Source organism: Piliocolobus tephrosceles, chromosome 1 (assembly GCF_002776525.5).
Source record: "Piliocolobus tephrosceles isolate RC106 chromosome 1, ASM277652v3, whole genome shotgun sequence".
In the NCBI taxonomy this organism is placed as follows: domain Eukaryota; kingdom Metazoa; phylum Chordata; class Mammalia; order Primates; family Cercopithecidae; genus Piliocolobus; species Piliocolobus tephrosceles.
In genome coordinates, this window is record NC_045434.1 from 186678812 (window position 1) to 186696907 (window position 18096).

The 18096-nt window shown below is 44.6% G+C and overlaps 1 protein-coding gene across 2 annotated transcripts in view; it reads right to left on the reverse strand.

Annotated features, from left to right (window-relative positions):
- AGO1 (argonaute RISC component 1) overlaps positions 1 to 18096 on the reverse strand; it is a 47462-nt gene that overhangs the window by 10137 nt on the left and 19229 nt on the right. Inside the window, exons 10-18 of one of the 2 annotated variants that reach the window (XM_023232175.2) lie at positions 17899 to 18021; positions 17632 to 17765; positions 12828 to 13012; positions 6409 to 6568; positions 6136 to 6226; positions 4877 to 5071; positions 2343 to 2477; positions 1647 to 1748; positions 227 to 426 (exon numbers count right to left, since the gene is read on the reverse strand). In XM_023232175.2, the coding sequence (XP_023087943.1) occupies positions 227 to 426; positions 1647 to 1748; positions 2343 to 2477; positions 4877 to 5071; positions 6136 to 6226; positions 6409 to 6568; positions 12828 to 13012; positions 17632 to 17765; positions 17899 to 18021 (1325 nt within the window). Of the gene's footprint in view, positions 1 to 226; positions 427 to 1646; positions 1749 to 2342; positions 2478 to 4876; positions 5072 to 6135; positions 6227 to 6408; positions 6569 to 12827; positions 13013 to 17631; positions 17766 to 17889; positions 18022 to 18096 lie in introns of both variants that reach the window. The other variant, XM_023232174.2, reaches the window with a different exon arrangement.

The window sequence follows — 18096 nt, forward strand, 5'->3', positions numbered from 1 at the left end:
TGAAAGAAGTCCTTCCTGGTGAACTGAGCTGCTGCTAATTCCCTCACCCAGCCCTGGGATGCCAATTCCCATACCAACTTAAGAGAAAACCCCAACCCAGGATTGGGCAGACGAGCCCAATGACACCAAATTGGACAGCACTCATTTCCTTCTACAAAGGAAAGTTGAGAAGATCTGGCATAACAGGCTGAAGCAAAAAGGAGACCAACCTGATCCCAGGTCTCACCTATCATGCTCCTTGTCCACCAGGTGGTATCGTGCCCGGAAAGCCACCAGGCGGGCATAGTAGGCAGGTGCTGGGATAGAGACAGAGCGTGTGCATCGTACATAAGTGTGGCACAGCTGGTACGTCAGGATCTGGAGCTCATCTGCTGTGAAACGGTTGTCATCCCAAAGAACATAGTAATGGGATGGTCGGCTGGTGCCCTGGGAAGATAGGAAGATGAGGGGTCCCAGGCTGAGCAGAGGAGATGGCTGATAATAGGGGAACAGGATCACTATTAAGAATACGGCTGGGCCGGGCGCGGTGGCTCAAGCCTGTAATCCCAGCACTTTGGGAGGCCGAGACGGGTGGATCACGAGGTCAGGAGATCGAGACCATCCTGGCTAACACGGTGAAACCCCGTCTCTACTAAAAAATACAAAAAAACTAGCCGGGCAAGGTGGCGGGCGCCTGTAGTCCCAGCTACTCCGGAGGCTGAGGCAGGAGAATGGCATAAACCCGGGAGGCGGAGCTTGCAGTGAGCTGAGATCCAGCCACTGCACTCCAGCCCGGGTGACAGAGCAAGACTCCGTCTCAAAAAAAAAAAGAATACGGCTGGGTAGATAATTTACCCATGAACAGGCAGACGCAAAACTACCAATGTCATAAAGCACTCTTCTTAAAGGCAACCTGCAAGTGTACTCAGGGCTTATTAAGAGAGCAGTCCTGGCCGGGCACAATGGCTCATGCCTGTAATCCCAGCACTTTGGGAGGCCAAGGCAGGTGGATCACTTGAGGTCAGGAGTTCAAGACCAGTGGGGCCAAAATGGTGAAACCCTGTCTCTACTAAAAATACAAAAATTAGGCCAGGCACAGTGGCTCACACCTGTAATCCTAGCACTTTTGGAGGCCGAGGCAGGTGGATCACGAGGTCAGGAGATCGAGACCATCCTGGCTAACAAGGTGAAACCCCGTCTCTACTAAAATACAAAAAAAATTAGCTGGGCGTGGTGGCGGGCACCTGTAGTCCCAGCTACTTGGGAGGCTGAGGCAGGAGAATGGCATGAACCCGGGAGGCAGAGCTTGCAGTGAGCCAAGATCGCGCCACTGCACTCCAGCCTGGGCGACAGAGCGAGACTCTGTCTCAAACAAAAAAAAATACAAAAATTAGCTGGGCATGGTGGCACATGCTCGTAATCCCAGCTACTCGCGAGGCTGAGGCGGGAAGGCAGGAGGACCGCTTAAACCCAGGAGGCAGAGTTTGCAGTTAGCTCAGATTGTGCCACTGCATTCCGGCCTGGGGGACAGAACGAGACTTCACCTCAAAACAAAAAAACGAACATTAATTTGGATGTCATTCAGTGATGACTGATATATTCTAGAGGCAATGTGAATAAACAACTCATCTTTGACCCACTGGAACCCCAAGATATAGCCCAGCTACCTGGATGCCTGCGTGGCTGCACAGATAGAAGTCAAACTCAAATGGATGGGTGATGTTGGTGTCCACTGTGGTCCCAGCTGGGATGTTACCACTCTTCCCAATCTGTATAGAGACAAACACAACCAAGATCCCAAGACCTGCCTGGCCCTAACCAGGACCCTGGCTCAATTCTACTCTGACTTCACCAAAATCCCAAGAACAAAACCAAAGTTGCTATTCCCAGAGGGTACTGAATCTTAAAATAATATGCTTCTAAAGTCACACAGACCTATGTTCAAGTCCTATTAGCTGTATGATCTTAACAAGTCATTTAACCTTTCTGAGGTTAAACTGGAGATAATAATAATACCTACCTCACAGGGTTGCTGTGAGGAAGACGCCTTGTACAGTATCTGGCACATAGGAGGAGTTCAATAAATGGTAGTTCCCTTTCCCTTCTCTGGGAGCTGGTCTATATATGGGGTCTAGGCCAGGGAGCTAGGAGGAGGGAAAGGAAGTATAAGGGAAGGAGGGGAGGAGGTGGACACTAGTGAAGGCAGTGGTAGAGGAAGGACCACAAGAGCTAGGAGGAGGGAACGGGCCAGGGAGGATGGACAGGACAAGGACTAAATCCCCAGCCTTTATCTCAAGGGTTTCTTCTCTATTAAGATAAGGGAGACAGAAGGAGCGGATGGGAGGCCTCAGTCCCTCACTCACTCGCTCATTCTTGTCAGCACAGAAAAGGCGAGTGTGATGGCGTTTCTGCACCACAATATAAGTGATCCCAGGCTGGTAGTCCTTTTCCAGTTTGATGCAGGCATCACGAATGGCCAGTAGCTCATAGTGGAGTATCTAGGCACAAGATGGGGAAGGAAACAAAGAAACACACAGTTCCTCTTGAGTTCACATACCCTTCTGAACTAAGAAGTTGCCACTTGTAATATAGCTTTTGGCTCAGTCTCCCTTTATATGCTGATGCTCAACAATTAGAGATGATAGGCCCTTCTTGTCAAAAGCAGCCTTATACTCAGTTCACTTAATATGTTCCTATAAAACCTTGGCCAGGAGGCTTGGCATCAGAAGACAACAAACATCTGGTTCCTGTGTATAAAGAGACCTAATATCAAGACACAGAACAAAGGTTCCCAGAGAAATCACTAAAATCACAATCCCCAAAGTTAGTTTCACTCAGGATCAGACAGCTAATGAGAGTTCTCTTTTGGGCTCCAAGAGCAGACAGGTTGTGGACCACCAGAGAAGAGCAGACATATAGCTCCATAATGGGTGCAGAGAGAGTAGGTGAATTCAGTCCTACAAAGCAGCAGGATTATAAGAAAATGGGCTAGCTAAGGGAAAAGCTAGAAGTAAATAATCACAGGCAATAGTTTCCTATGGCCATGGATGTCAGATATAGAGGGTCAAAACTGTATGGTACAGAACGATAGACTTTGGAATCAATTAGACTTAAATCCAAGCTTTAACTAGTTTTATTACATTGGGCAAATTATTCAACTCCACTAAGTCTCATTTTCTCCATTTTCTCCACATCTGTTAATGTTACTAAGACCTGCTTCACAAAGCTATTATGAAGACCAAGATAGACAATTAAGTAAAAGCATAGAAAACCTAGTAGGGCTTAATAACTGCTGATTGCTTTGCTAAGCAGTTTGAATTTTAACCCAAAGCTATGTGAAGCCACTAGACATTTCTGAACAGATATGTGATATGATAAATGTGTCTGATATTTTAGAAAATACTGGATGACTGGCCGGGCGCGGTGGCTCAAGCCTGTAATCCCAGCACTTTGGGAGGCCGAGACGGGCGGATCACGAGGTCAGGAGATCGAGACCATCCTGGCTAATACGGTGAAACCCCGTCTCTACTAAACAATACAAAAACCTAGCCGGGCGACGAGGCGAGCACCTGTAGTCCCAGCTACTTGGGAGGCTGAGACAGGAGAATGGCGTAAACCCGGGAGGCGGAGCTTGCAGTGAGCTGAGAACCGGCCACTGCACTCCAGCCTGGGCAGCAGAGCAAGACTCCGTCTCAGAAAAAAAAAAAAAAAAAGAAGAAAATACTGGATGACTTAGAAATTGGGCATAATGGCCAGGCACCGTGGCTCACGCTTGTACTTCCAGCACTTTGGGAGGCCAAGGTGGGTGGATCATTTGAGGTCAGGAGTTTGAGACCAGCCTGGCCAACATGGTGAAACCCCGGCTCTACTAAAAATACAAAAATAAGCTGGATGTGATGATTCACACCTGTAGCCCCAGCTACTTGGGAGGCTGAGGAAAGAGAATCACTTCAGCCTAGGAGGCAAAGGCTGCAGTGAGCTGAGATCATATCACTGCACTCCACCCTGGGCAAGAGTGAGACTCTGTCCCCGCCAAAAAGAAAAAAAAAGAAAAAAAGAAACTGGGCCTAACAGTTAAGAGCATAAACTATGGAATCAGACCAATGTGTCTGAATCCCAGTTCCACTCCTAATTAGCTTTGATGACATTAAAGAATCATGTAACATTTCCAAGCCTGTTTTCTCATCTGTTAAATGTAAATACACTATTATTCCATAGGACTATTGTAAAGCATTAAATAGAACATACGTTTCCACTCAGATTTAGGAAAAAAAATACAAAAAAAAAAAAAAATGTGAAGTGCTTAGCACAGTTCATGGCACACAAGAAGTTCACTGGAACAGTAGTTAAAATACTATTAAACGGTAGTCAAGGACACCAGTTCAGGATAGAAGTTAAAAAAAAAAAATGAAGACTGGCAGTGAGAATGAATAGGAGGAATATTATGAAGGAAGGCCAAAACAGCATTAGTCCTCAAATGCAGTCTCCAGACTATTAGCATCGCCTAAGAACTTGTCAGTATTGTAAATTCTTGGCCCTCATCCAAGACTCACTGACTCAGAAACTCTAAGGGTAGAGCCCTTAAAACTGTTTTAACAAGCCCTCCAGGTGATCTTAATGTAAGCTAGCATTTGAGAATCACTGGTCTAAACAATCAGTCTCCAACAGGAACCAACTACTTAAATAGGCACTGAGAGTCTTCTATTATGAGAAGAAGAATCTACAGATGCTTGTATACTCCATCCCTCAGTTGCGATCCTTGCCCCCAAGTCCAGCCCATTTAGCAAAGTTCCCTAAGAAGTGACACACCTCCCAGTGCCAATAGCTTAAAAAAGGTAGTAGCACCTAGCTTTCCAGCCATGATGTGAAGGTTTTCTCCACCTACTGTGGGCCCTACCTGGGGTAGCTGGCCTTCAGGGACCCCATCTCGGTAGAAGATGATGCGGGTAGGTTTGAAGCGGGTGGACTTGTAGAACTGGATGAGGAGCTCACGCACCATGTAGGACAAGTCTTCAATGATCTCTTGGCGTGGTCGCTGTACCCGCACAGTAGCACAGTATCGGCTGGGGTGGGCATCCATACTGCCTACCACCTGACAGTCAGAGAGAAAGGATTAGCTCCTAGAACCTTCACCCTCACTGTCAGGCTATGGGTTTGTGGAAAGGCTTCTTAGCAAGAAAACTGCAACTGAATGAGTAGGGCTTGGGATTCAAAGAGCCCTGGTTTCAATCTCTATTCTGTCACACAAGCAGAAGTTACTCAATCTCTCTGATCTTTTTCCCTCTTCTCAGATGTTGATAAGAACACCTGCTTGCAGTGCTACTGTGGTCCATATTAAGCACCTTACACAGGGCCTAGCCCACAGTAGGTACTTGATAAATTGATTTCTCTACCCTTTGCAGAGAAGCATGTGAAGGTTTAGTACTACTAGATCAAACAATGGCCTCTTCCAGTCCCAAGTTTATCCTTTTTCCCATTCAAATGCTAATCTACCCAGGAATCATGACCATAGTAACAGTGTTCTTGTGGTTGATGGAAGAAACGCCATTTAGAAAGGAGACAGTGGCCAAAGCCTAGGAGGGATGGCCACAAGAAAAACAGGGATAAGCATATTATAGGGTTTCCCTGCACTTACTGAGGTTAAGACTAGTGTGCCTACAGAAATGTGAGGGTTTAGGAAATATAAGTGGGAAAGGAAGTCTGATCCCTAGCAATTTGGAAGCCCCTAGGAGACAAAGAGCAGAAAAGTCAGGAGAGAGATAGGAAAAACATCTAATCTATTACACAGTGAGGATGGGCAGAGGAAAGGATAGTCCCATTAACTAAGTAACTCCCTTTAAAGGGATTTCAGAGAAGATACAGTCCCTCTCCTACATGCCAAAAGCAGGCATGGGGAGAGAGACATTCAAATGCAGAGCAAGAGTGATGTAGAATGAGTCAAGTCTCCGGCTACACTCTCACTACTCTCCCTGAAAAAAGACACCATACAGAGCTACCTTTATGACATATCAAGGGAATGGGAATTGGGAATAGCGAGCTAAATGGAGATCTTAGGAAGGGTCAAGAGCCAGAGCTGAGGGAAAGAAATCATGGGTAGTTTTGAGGACTCAGAGCGAAGAGGAGAACCTTATGAGGCAGCTAAAGAAGATCACTCACTGCTGTGATAGAAGGTTTTTTCCCATCCCCTGCTGGGGGGTGTGTAACATCTGCTCCCAGGAATATCACTGGCTGTTGAAAAACGGCAGAGCTGAGCAAGGAAGAGAAAACAAAATGGTGAGGTGTTGGGTCTTCTCTAGCTGGCACCATCCAATACCCACTCTGCTCTTCTCCCCCTTGTGTCTGATTCACTCTGCCTGGCCAGGGTCCTATCTCTTCATCAATTCCCAGCATGGTACCTTGAAAAGGGCAAGTGGACAACAGAGTTCATACCGCTGGTGTGGGACTAGGATGTTGTTAATGCCACCAAGTTTGACATTGATCTTGAGGCAGAGGTTGGACAGAGTCTGAGGTGAGGTCTTGACCACATTCTTCACCTGCACACACTGCGTAGCCATTCCCAAGAGCGTATCTCCAACACGTTTCACCTCAGCTACGGGCGGGGAGAGAAATGATTAGTGCATTCAACAAACATGTACTGAATGCCTACTAGATGCCAGGCAGTGTATGAGGTGCTAGCGAACACAATGATGACAGGAAACACATAAGGTCCCTGCTCTCATAGTGCTTACTAAATAGGGACTAATTTTAAAAATCGTGAAAATTACAACACTGATAAATGACATGACAGGAAACTTCATGGAACAATGACAGCATAAAATAAGAAATAAAAATCTAGTCAGGAAAGGATTCTTGAGTAGGTAATGATTGAAATAAAATCTGAAGACAGCAAACGACTTAGAGGAGAGGGAGTTTGAGAGACAGCATTCTAGGCAGAGGGAACAACATGCAAAAATGCACCCTGCTAGAAGATAGCAAGATGTGTCTGAGAAAAAGAAAGACCATAGCAGCTAAAAAGAAGAGCAAGGGGAGCATGTTTTAAGAATGTGGTCATTAGACTGACCTATTAGAGGAGATAAGGGTAGCTTAGATTAACAAGACGGGTGAGGGCCAGGCGCGGTGGCTCATGCCTGTAATCCCAGCACTTTGGGAGGCCGAGGCAGGTGGATCACGAGGTCAGGAGATCAAGACCATCCTGGCTAATACAGTGAAACCCCATCTCTACTAAAAATACAAAAAAATAGCTGGGTGTGGTGGCTGGTGCCTGTAGTCCCAGTTAACTCGGGAGACTGAGGCAGGAGAATCGCTTGAACTTGGGAGGCGGAGGTTGCAGTGAGACGAGATCACACCACTGCACTCCAGCCTGGGTGACAGAGTAAGATTCAGTCTTGGAAAAATAAATAAAATAAAATAAAACAAAATAAAAATAGGCCATAAATTATTTGTGACACATTTTGAGTCTGAAGTAGTTTTTTGGTCATCTCAGTAAGGATATCAACTAAGCGAATGGGTCTCGTGGTTCAATGCTCAAAAGAGTAGTCTGAAATGGAGATGGCAAATTTGTGTGATAATTAGGTACAGAGAGTAGTTGAAGGTATGATCTTGAGATCACTAAGGAAGATAACATAGTAAAAAGAGAAGACAACCTAGATCTGAATCTTGAGGAACTCCCAGTATTGGCAGAACCAGAAGATGAGTCAGCAAAGAACAAAAAATCCAGAAAGCTAGAAGGGAGACCAAGATAATGTTGTATCATGACTGCCAAGGGAAGAGAGTGTTTCAAGAAGGAGCAAGCAGTCAACAAAGTGAAATGCGTCTAAGAGATGAGGTAAAATCAGGACCAGAAATGTCCTCTGGAATTAGTGATATTAAGGTTAAAAAAAAAAAAATTAGTGTACAGAGGCAAAAATTGTTGTGGTGATTTAAGGTACCAGGAAGAAAATGTAGGACTGACCAACAATTTGGTATGCTTTCAATGGAAGAGATTTGAGTATGTTTAAAAAGATCATATCTACTTCCAAGAGAGATGGAATAGTGGCGAGCTAGTTCTACAGACTGCACTCAGAAAAGCCAGATAAAATATAAAAATCATCTTTTTAAAGGCAGCAGAGAATGCTGAGAAAACAAGAACCAGAGGGGGTAAAATTCCAGAGAGGGAGAAAAAAAAAATCGCAGAGGTGAGCTATCTTCAGCAGTTGCTTTTACCCTGGGTACATTTGTTGAATCCAGGTGTGGGTAGGAAGCTAAGAGTCTAAGCTCTGCACCACTGCCATGGAAAAGAAAAGCAATAGTTTTTGCTCCGTTTAGAGATAGATTAATTCTAAACATGAATGTTTTTTTTAATCATTTAAAAAAAACACTTAAAAATAGTATCTTCATGACCCTGGGATTCCTGTTTTTGTTTTGTTTTGTTTTTTTGAGATGGATTCCAAGTTTGGTAAGGATATAAACTATCTAGAACTCTTTTTTTTTTTTTTTTGAGACGGAGTCTCGCTCAATCGCCCAGGCTGGAGTGCAGTGGCGCGATCTCGGCTCACTGCAAGCTCCGCCTCCTGGGTTCACGCCATTCTCCTGCCTCAGCCTCCCAAGTAGCTGGGACCACAGGCACCTGCCGCCACGCCCGGCTAATTTTTTTGCATTTTTAGTAGAGACGGGGGTTTCACTGTGTTAGCCAGGCTGGTCTCGATCTCCCGACCTCGTGATCCACCCACCTCGGCCTCCCAAAGTGCTGGGATTACAGGCGTGAGCCACCGCGCCCAGCACTATCTAGAACTCTTATACACTGCTGGTGAAAGGATAAATTGGTATACTTAAAATCCACTCCTGGATACACTCTCAAGAAAAAATGGTTATATATGTTCAAAGAACACATAGAAGAGTGTTCACTGAAGCATTATTATTATCATTATTATTATTATTTTTGAGACAGAGTCTTCCTCTGTTGCCCAGGCTGGAGTGCAGTGGCATGATCTCAGCTCACTGCAATCTCCACCTCCCGGGTTCAAGCAATTCTCCTGCGTCAGCCTCCCAAGTAGCTGGGATTACAGGCACCCGCCACCACACCCAGTTCATGTTTTGTATTTTTAGTAGAGACGGGGCTTCACCATGTTGGCCAGACTTGTATCAAACTCCTCACCTCAGGTGATTCACTTGCCTCGGCCTCCCAAAGTGCTAGGATTACAGGCATGAGTCACTGCACCCAGCCTGAAGCATTATTTTCAATAGTCAAAAACTGGAAACAATCCAAATATGTGCATTAAAAGAACGGATAAATAGATGGAAATTGTGTTATATTCATATGATGGAAAAACTATAACAAACCACAACTTTATGTTGCATGAAAGAAGTCAGACACAAAAAAAGTATATACTATATGATTCTATTTATATAAAGTTTAAATATAGGCAAAACTAACCTATGGTATTAGAAGCCAAAATAGTGGTTACCACTGGTAGGAGGTTGTAGTGACTGGGGCTGTGGTAAGGTTCTGCTGCTGAACTGGGTGCTGGTTACGCTGTTGTGACACTTTATGAAGTATCACTAAGCTAAACATGTAAGATTTCTATATATACAATTTAATAAAAAGTTTACATTAAAAAAAATATCAGTTTAGTGGAGAGGAAGCAATTAAATATACTAAAGACACGATAGGTATACTACCTGATCAGAACAGGGCAAATGTGACACTGTCCTTCTACACTCTCAGGGCAACCAAATGCCAATGGGACCTTGCTTTGACCATCACAAGGAGGATGCCATTTTACCCAGCCTCCCAGGAGGGATGGTGAAGGGTCTTTAGAAGAGTCTGACTGCTGCTCTTTTCTGCTGGCTTAGTTAGGCAAATGACTCCATTGCTTCGGAATTAAGCCAGCAGAAAAGAGTACCAGTCAGATTGTCCAGGTGGTATAATCAAGGAACTGCATGTAAATGAAAGAAACTCGAGGTCCCAATAAAATATCTGAGGCTAGAGAGAAGTGTAACATAATTGAGCCCAGGAAAGGGAAAATTCTGAGTAAGTACTGCCTTTCCCAAGCATGCTGTACCATTCCCAAGCCAAAACACTGGATTTTCCCTTTAATGGAGGGAAATCAGAAACATGAATACTTTCTCAAGGAAGTTGTCCTAAAAAGCATCCTTATCATCCATACAAGGGCCCAAGAAAGACAAGGACTGAAGATCAAACAACTTCTCTCCATAAGTTAATTACTGAGTATCATATCAGCGAAAGGCACTACCTTAGGTGTGTATATAGAGAGGAAAGATTTCAGAGCAGAATCAGATCCACTCCACAACAAAGTATCAAGTAAGGTAGTAACTGATCAGTGGTCTGATAAACTAGAGGAATCCAGAAAGAGACAAGTTCACTCTCCCGGTGAAATGTCAAGAATAAAAAATAAGTAGTATTTAAACTGGGTATTAAAGGATGGAGAGAATTTTAAGGGCAAGGTGTGGGACAAGAAGAAGAGGATACAGATATCCCAAGCAAAGGCAAATGACGTGAACAAAACCAGAGTTTGAAAACCACAGACAAGAAATGAGCACTCAGAGTGTCAGCTACATGCCAGGCACTGTGCTAGATTCTGCTTTTTATATAATTAATTCATGATGCTCAGAACGGTTAGGTAATGTGTCCAAGCCAGTTGACTGGTATAGCCAGGATTAAATTCAAATTCAGCTCTCTTCAACAATTCCAGAACCAGCAATCATTCCAGCATGAGTGGCAAGTGAACAGTGCAAGATAAAGCTGAAAACATTAAACTAAGATCAGGTCCATTAAAACCCTTTATGCAGTAATTAATAGTAACCAATGAAGGTATTTTTGATAGTAGAGTCACAAAAAGTCTTACTTGGAACCCATTCAAGAAAGTCTTCAGGCTGGGCACGGTGGCTCATGCCTGTTATCCTAGCACTTTGGGAGGCCGAGGCGGGCAGATCACTTGAGGTCAGGAGTTCAAGACCAGCCTGGCCAACATGGCGAAACCCCATCTGTACTAAAAATACAAAAATTAGCCAGGCGTGGTAGTGCGCACCTGTAATCCCAGCTACTTTGGAGGCTGAGGCACGAGAATCACTTGAACCCGGGAGGCGGAGGTTGCGGTGAGCTGAGATGGCACCACTGCACTTCAGCCTGGGCAACAGAGCAAGACTCTGTCTCAAAAAAAAAAAAAAGAAAAGAAAAAAAGGAAGGTTAGAACTCAGTTGAGAAGTGTGGATCAAGAGCAGGGTGTATTATCTTGAGAAAAATGTGAAGAAGAACAATGAAGGTGAGGCAAAAGGACAGACTGTCTCCAAAGTTTGAATGAAGGTACTTAGAAGAAATGGTGATGTCAAATACAGAAGTAGGGAAGACAAGGGTTTATAGAGAGGACAAACTACTGAAGAGATGGTCCAATAAAACACTTTCTAAGAGCAGACACTACATCTGTTTTATTCATCAATATATCCAGATCTTGCACAGTGTTCCATATATAATAGGTGATCAATAAATTCTTGAAGAAGAAAGGCAGAGAGGCCAAAGGGACAGACAGAAGTTGCAGAGGGTTCAAGGGTTGAATCAAGATTTTAATCACATATAATAATAGGTGATGATTGAAGCAACTGAAATGAATGGAAATTTTAATAAAATGTAAAGGCAGAATGAGAAGGCAGACAACAGGAACCTGTAGAACACCAAGGATTCCTGGTAATGACAGGAATAATAAGTAAGGAGAGATAGAAGAAAATATCCAGAAGTCAAGAGGACAACTGAGAAAAGTCATTGGCAACCCTGTGCAGAGATTTAGGAGAAAGGTAGACAGAAGGCAAGATGGCTGAAAGAGACATAGAGAATATAGAGAACTCATTCAAAAAGGTTTTTTTTGCTTTGTTTTGAGACAAGGTCTCATCACTACATTACCCAAGCTGAAGTACAGTGGCACAATTGCGGCTCACTGCAGCCTCAACCTCTTGGGTTCAAGAAATCCTCTAGCCTCAGACTCCCAAGTAGCTGGGACCACAGGTGCACAACATGACTGGCTAACTTTATTTTTTCGTAGAGATGAGGTCTTGCTTTGTTGCCCAGACTTGGCCTCGAATTCCTGGGCACAAGCGATCCTCCCACCTTGGCATTCCAAAGTGCTAGGATTACAGGTGTGAACCACTATACCAGGCCTCAAAAAGTTTAATGAAGGAAACAGAAAGACAAAAGCTAAAAGAGATGGCAAATCTGCAGTAATGTGCATTAGGATGGGGTATCTGAATATATTTGAGGGTTGAAAGGTATGAAGTCCCAAAGGTAGCAGGATGGGTTGGGAAAGAGAACACAGAGGAGTTGAACAAGGTAAGAGAAACTCTTATTCCTTCGAAGCAGGAGAGATGGAGACGGAAAATGGCATAAAAGAAAAGTGCTGTGACAGAAATTTATATAGTCATTCTTATTCCAAAAAAATGAGAGGAAAAGAGGAGAGATAGCAAGTCTCTCAAAAAGTCCAAGTAATTACCAGGCAACACGATACTAACAGGACCACCTATTCTGCTTGGTTGTGTTGCACGATGTCCAGATAAACAACGCACTCCTAAGGATAGGAATCTAGACCAACCCATCTCTGTACCTGGCCCAGCTTAGCCTGGCATAAGGACCAGCACACAAAGGACCCCAGTAAATGTTGTTGGGAAGGAGTGTGTGCAGATAATTAGGATCTGGGATAACTCAATGGCTCAGGCATGCTATTTCTCCTATAAGAGGAGCGCTGACATTAAGTAACAGCTCTGGTCAAAGCCAAGACTCTAGACTGAGTCCTTCCCAGGAGACCCCAGGGAGCTATGCTGAGAAGAGTCCTATCACCATTATCACTGTCCCAAGAGAACTGTACCATACACTGGCGTCTTCCCTGGCAGGATGACAATAATGAGCTGCAGCCCTGAGTAGGTGTTCTTGAGATGCCGGAACATAGGCTCCACGCTGTCTGCTCCCTGGGCATATTTGCAGAAACAAGGCTGACCCTGGATAGGCATCCCCGCATCCTTGGAAATCTTCCGCAGCTGGTCTGTGAAGTTCCTGTACACATGCATGGTCACAAAGGAGGCAGTGAGTCTCACTTGAATTCTTCTGACAAAAATCCATCCATCTTAGGTGTTTAACACTATAAGAGGCACTGAGAGATTGGTTTTTTGGTTTTTTTCTTGAGACAGGGTGCTCTGTCATCCAGGATGGAGTACAATGGCACAATCTGGGCTCACTCAAGCCTCGAGCTGCCAGGCTAAAACAGTTATCCCATCTCAGCCTCCTGAGTAGATAGGACTAGAGGCATGCCACTACGCCTGGCTAACTTTTTTTCTTTTTGGTAGAGATGGGATCTCACTATGTTGCCCAGGCTGGTCTCAAGTTCCTGGACTCAAATGATCCTCCCAGCTCAGCCTCCCAAAGTGCTGGAATTACAGGCATGAGCCACTGCACCCAGCTAACACTGAGACTCTAACATGAATGATACACAATAATAGCTAATGTAAAAAATACATTTATAGTTGAGTAAGGTAAAAGAGTACTTGCTAAGTGTTCGATGGTACAAGCAAGGAGATGAGGAAGCCCAGAAAAGGGACCTATGGGAATTCTCAGGGTTCCCACCTTGCCCCACTCAAGCAGCTGATTCCTGTGCTCCATTACATGTCCAAAGAAATAGGCAGATGCCCATGTGTAAGGCCTTTCTGCTCAAAGCAAATGAGGTTCCAACAGTGATGGGAGCACAGGAGAAGCTCAATAAAAATGAGTTCCCTCCTTCCCAACTGGTTCTTTGAAACCTAAGAGCCAATTATTAAGCTTCCTTCCTTTGGCTTTAGGGCTTTACCCTGGGGAGGAAGACAAAGTTGGAAGAGAGGACACACAAGCAGTAGAGTAAAAAAATCAAGCTACATAAAGATACTCAAAAACTGAAATAAGCAGCAGGAAATTTAATTTGTGATAATCTTCCATTTAAATTTAAAAACAATGTACAAGACGACAATGGAAGCAGCTGTTTATGAGATATTATTATATAGCATAAAATAGCAATGTGATAGTTTTGTGAGAAAGTATTTTTTCACATATTTAGTAAAAACACACAAGTAAAGTAAATACAGTAAATACTATTATGCAAAATTTAAAATCATTTATATATAGGTATATAAATTGAATAGGATAGTTACAATAATTCATAACAGTGGCTTCATCAGAAGGGAGGAATGGGGCCGGCACAGTGGCTCACACCTGTAATCTCAGCACTTTGGGAGGCCAGGGTGGGCAGATTACCTGAGGTCAGGACTTTGAGACCAGCCTGGCCAACCTGATGAAACCCTGTCTCTACTAAAAACACAAAAAAACCTAGCTGGGCATGGTGGTGAGTGCCTGTAATCCCAGCTACTCAGGAGGCTGAAGCAGGAGAATCGCATGAAACAGAAGGCAGAGGCTGTAGTGAGCCAAGATTGTGCCACTGCACTCCAGCCAGGGCAAGAGCGAGACTCTGTCAAAAAAAAGAAGGGAGGAATGGGACTAGGGTGGAGGATATGAAGGAACATCAAATTTACTTGTAATATTTACATTTAAAAAAGGATAAAGTAAATATGACAAAACTGGATGGATACATGCTATTCTCTATATTTATCTTAAACATTTTTTTTCAAAATGAATGTTAGAATAAAAAAACATGACCTAACCACTGTTTCATGTAAATAACAGCCAGGGCTTTGACCATTAGTAGTATGTTTTCCATTTCTCTGCCCTGTATACAACTGCAATGTAGCTATTAAAAAGCCAGTATGTTACCAGATTTCATGAATAGTGGGTCTCAAATTCAAGGAAAGACGTATTTCCAATCTTTTCTCTACTACCAGACTACACTTGGAATACTGTGTCCAGTGCTGGGGGCCACAAACTATTGTGAGATGTTTAAGATGAGGAAGGTCCTAAAATCCCATCTTAAAGGTGATATAGCCAAAGTAATAGGGCCTCTTTAGCCAGAAAAAAATTGAGGGTTGCATCTAGAACTCTATCATCCATCATCCCCCAACTACTAGTTTGTCGAATCCCATAGCACCTTCATGTCTTCTCCCACTTTCTCAGTGGAAAGGATGCCCTTTCTCAGTGCTCTGGATCCCATCACCTCATACACACTTAGGGACTTTGCTCTGTTTATTTTCCAGTTCCTCTAAGTTATACCTTCAATCTCTACTTACTATGTACATTCTCAATGGACAATCTCAGCCACTGCCATAGATGACTTGGAAATCTTTACCATTAGCCCAGTCAGAACCACAGATTTAACTGGCTACTAATGACCCACATGAAAAAGCCACATTCTTACCCCTTACAACTAGGTGTCACTGGGGGAAGGGAATGCCTGATAAACTCTTCCAAGTTTGAGGTTCTGGGTTTACTGGTGCCCATACCCCAAAATGGCCAAAACAATAGATTATCCCAAAAGAAATGGACAAGGGAAGGACATGGGAGAAACACAAAAGCACACAGAGAATAGAACTACAATGAAGTGACTATGGCACAAAGGCAAAAAGCTGGGAGCCTTTCCAACACTGCCAAGCAGGCTGGCTTAAATAGGGGCTAAAGAACTCAGAAAAAGGCCAGGCGCAGTGGCTCACACCTGTAATCCCAGAACTCTGGGAGGCCGAGTCGGGCAGATCACGAAGTCAGGAGATCAAGACCATCTTGGCTAACGTGGTGAAACCCCGTCTCTACTAAAAACACAAAAAATTGGCTGGGCGTGGTGGCGGGTGCCTGTGGTCCCAGCTGCTCAGGAGGCTGAGGCAGGAGTCTGGCATGAACCCAGGAGGCGGAGCTTGTAGCAAGCCGAGATTGTGCCACGGCACCTGGGCTACAGGGCAAGACTCCGTTTCAAAAAAAAAAGAACTCAGGAAAGGAGACAAGAACCCATTTGCAAGGAACCACAATTATGATGGTTGTTTGTGTAGGTGTGAGGGGTAAGGGAAGAAGAACAAGGGCAGGTCCCATAGTCCCCAGATCCATCAGGAGCTGTTGGAACTTTTTTTTTTTTTTTCCTTTGAGACTGAGTCTCGCTCTGTCACCAGGTTGGAGTGCAGTGGCACAACCTTAGCTCACTGCAACCTCCACCTCCTGGGTTCAAGCGATTCTCCTGCCTTGGCCTCCTGAGTAGCTGGGACTACAGGCACGCGCCACTACGCCTGGCTAATTTTTGTATTTTTAGTAGAGACAGAGTTTCACCATATTGGCCAGGCTAGTCTCAAACTACTGACTTCGTGATCTGCCCACCTCAGCCTCCCAAACTGCTGGGTTTACAGACAGGAGCCACTGTGCCCGACCTAAAACTTATAGAATCTATATTGCCCAGCAAACTCCTGGGCTGAAGTGATTCTCCTGCCTCAGCCTTCTGAGTAGCCAGGATTACAGGCACGCACCACTATATCCCAGCTAAGAACGAATTCTCCTGACTCCAAGGTCAGCTGAATTCATCACGGCATACTTCCCCACTACCCTTGTCTAGCCAAAATGGTCAGCTCCATCAACTCTTCCTCATCCCTAGAGTGTGCTGATCCCACTCCAGATCCAGAGACTATGAGAAGCAACCACTTCAAAACATGGCAATAACCAACTAACTGTATGCTGTATGTAAGAAACAACTAACTGTGAGTTTTGTGGCATTTTACACCTATCTCAATAAAACAAACAAACAAAAAAACAAAAAAAAGGGCCAGGCATGGTGGCTCATGCCTGTAATCCCAGCACTTTGGGAGGCCAAAGCAGGAGGATCACAAGGCCAGGAGATCGAGACCATCCTGGCTAACACACTGAAACTTCATCTCTACTAAAAATACAAAAAATTAGCCAGGCATGGTGGCGGGCGCCTGTAGTCCCAGCTACTTGGGAGGCTGAGGCAGGAGAATGGCGTGAATCCGGGAGATGGAGCTTGCAGTGAGCCGAGATCATGCCACTACACTCCAGCCTGGGCTACAGAGCGAGATTCTAAAAAAAAAAAAAAAAAAAAAAAGACTCCAGGGGAGGGGTTGTTGACTTCTCAAGCCATTACTGTCTGGTTTCTTTAGATCATTTGGCTACAACACTTTCCTCATTGGTGCCATCTACTCCCAGCTACGGTGGCACAGAGGCCCTGACAACCAGCTAAACAAGCTGCTCTATTTTGTTTCCAATTAGGAACACAAGTTTTGAAGCTCAGATCTGATTTGCTTCCAACTCTGACACTTTCCTGATGATGTGCAAGCTTTGGACAAGTTACTTAACCTCTTTTGAGCCTCAGTCTCCTGAAAATGGACATATCACCACCTACTCACTGTAAAGATGAAATGAGAGAATAAAAATTAGGTACTTAAGTACAATTTTGGCGTAAACATTACAGTCATCACTACTACTATTTATTACCAATGATAATTATAACAATAAAATAATTCAGGCCTCTCTTAGGAGATTCATGCCCTAAAATCATCATCTTTGACATAGATATGGCTCCTTATTAACTTCCCCTGACCACAGATCGATAGAAAAGGAATTGGTAGAAGTTTGAGCCAGAAAGCACAATGCAGGCAGAGTCAAGACAGAACACATTACTGATCAGTATCGGCCCCTGTGGACTACAGAAAGGCAGGCAGCTCCAGGGTCTTTCCCACCCTTCCACCCCTACACCAAACCCTCCTTACTTGAGCACCTCTTCTCGACACTGTTTTTGGGGTGCGAAGCAGGCGATGGCCCAGACTTTGATCTCAATCCCATTGTAGAACTGTTTCCCCCGCATGTCCCAGACACCCTGATTGGGTGTAGCAATGGCCCGGTTCTGGGGATAGGCAGAGGGGGCGCCCAGGTGAGCCTCAGTAGAGTCAGGTGGGTAGGGGAGCAAAAGCCCCTGGCTATACAAACCAACCACCCCCATATACCCTGAGATGTTGTCTGGCCCTGACCCTGCTCACCCGGCCGCCGTACTGCAAGATGGGCGCCGGCAGCACTCGCCCTGTCACCTCCGTCATGTCATCCTTCACTTTGATCCCAAATTCCTGGATATAGGGATCTAAGTTGTAGCTGGCATTCTTCATCTGCAGGACAAAAGAGAGCAATCTCAGGAGAGCAGGAACTTGGCAATACTGCTCACCCTCTGGGTATCAAGGAGA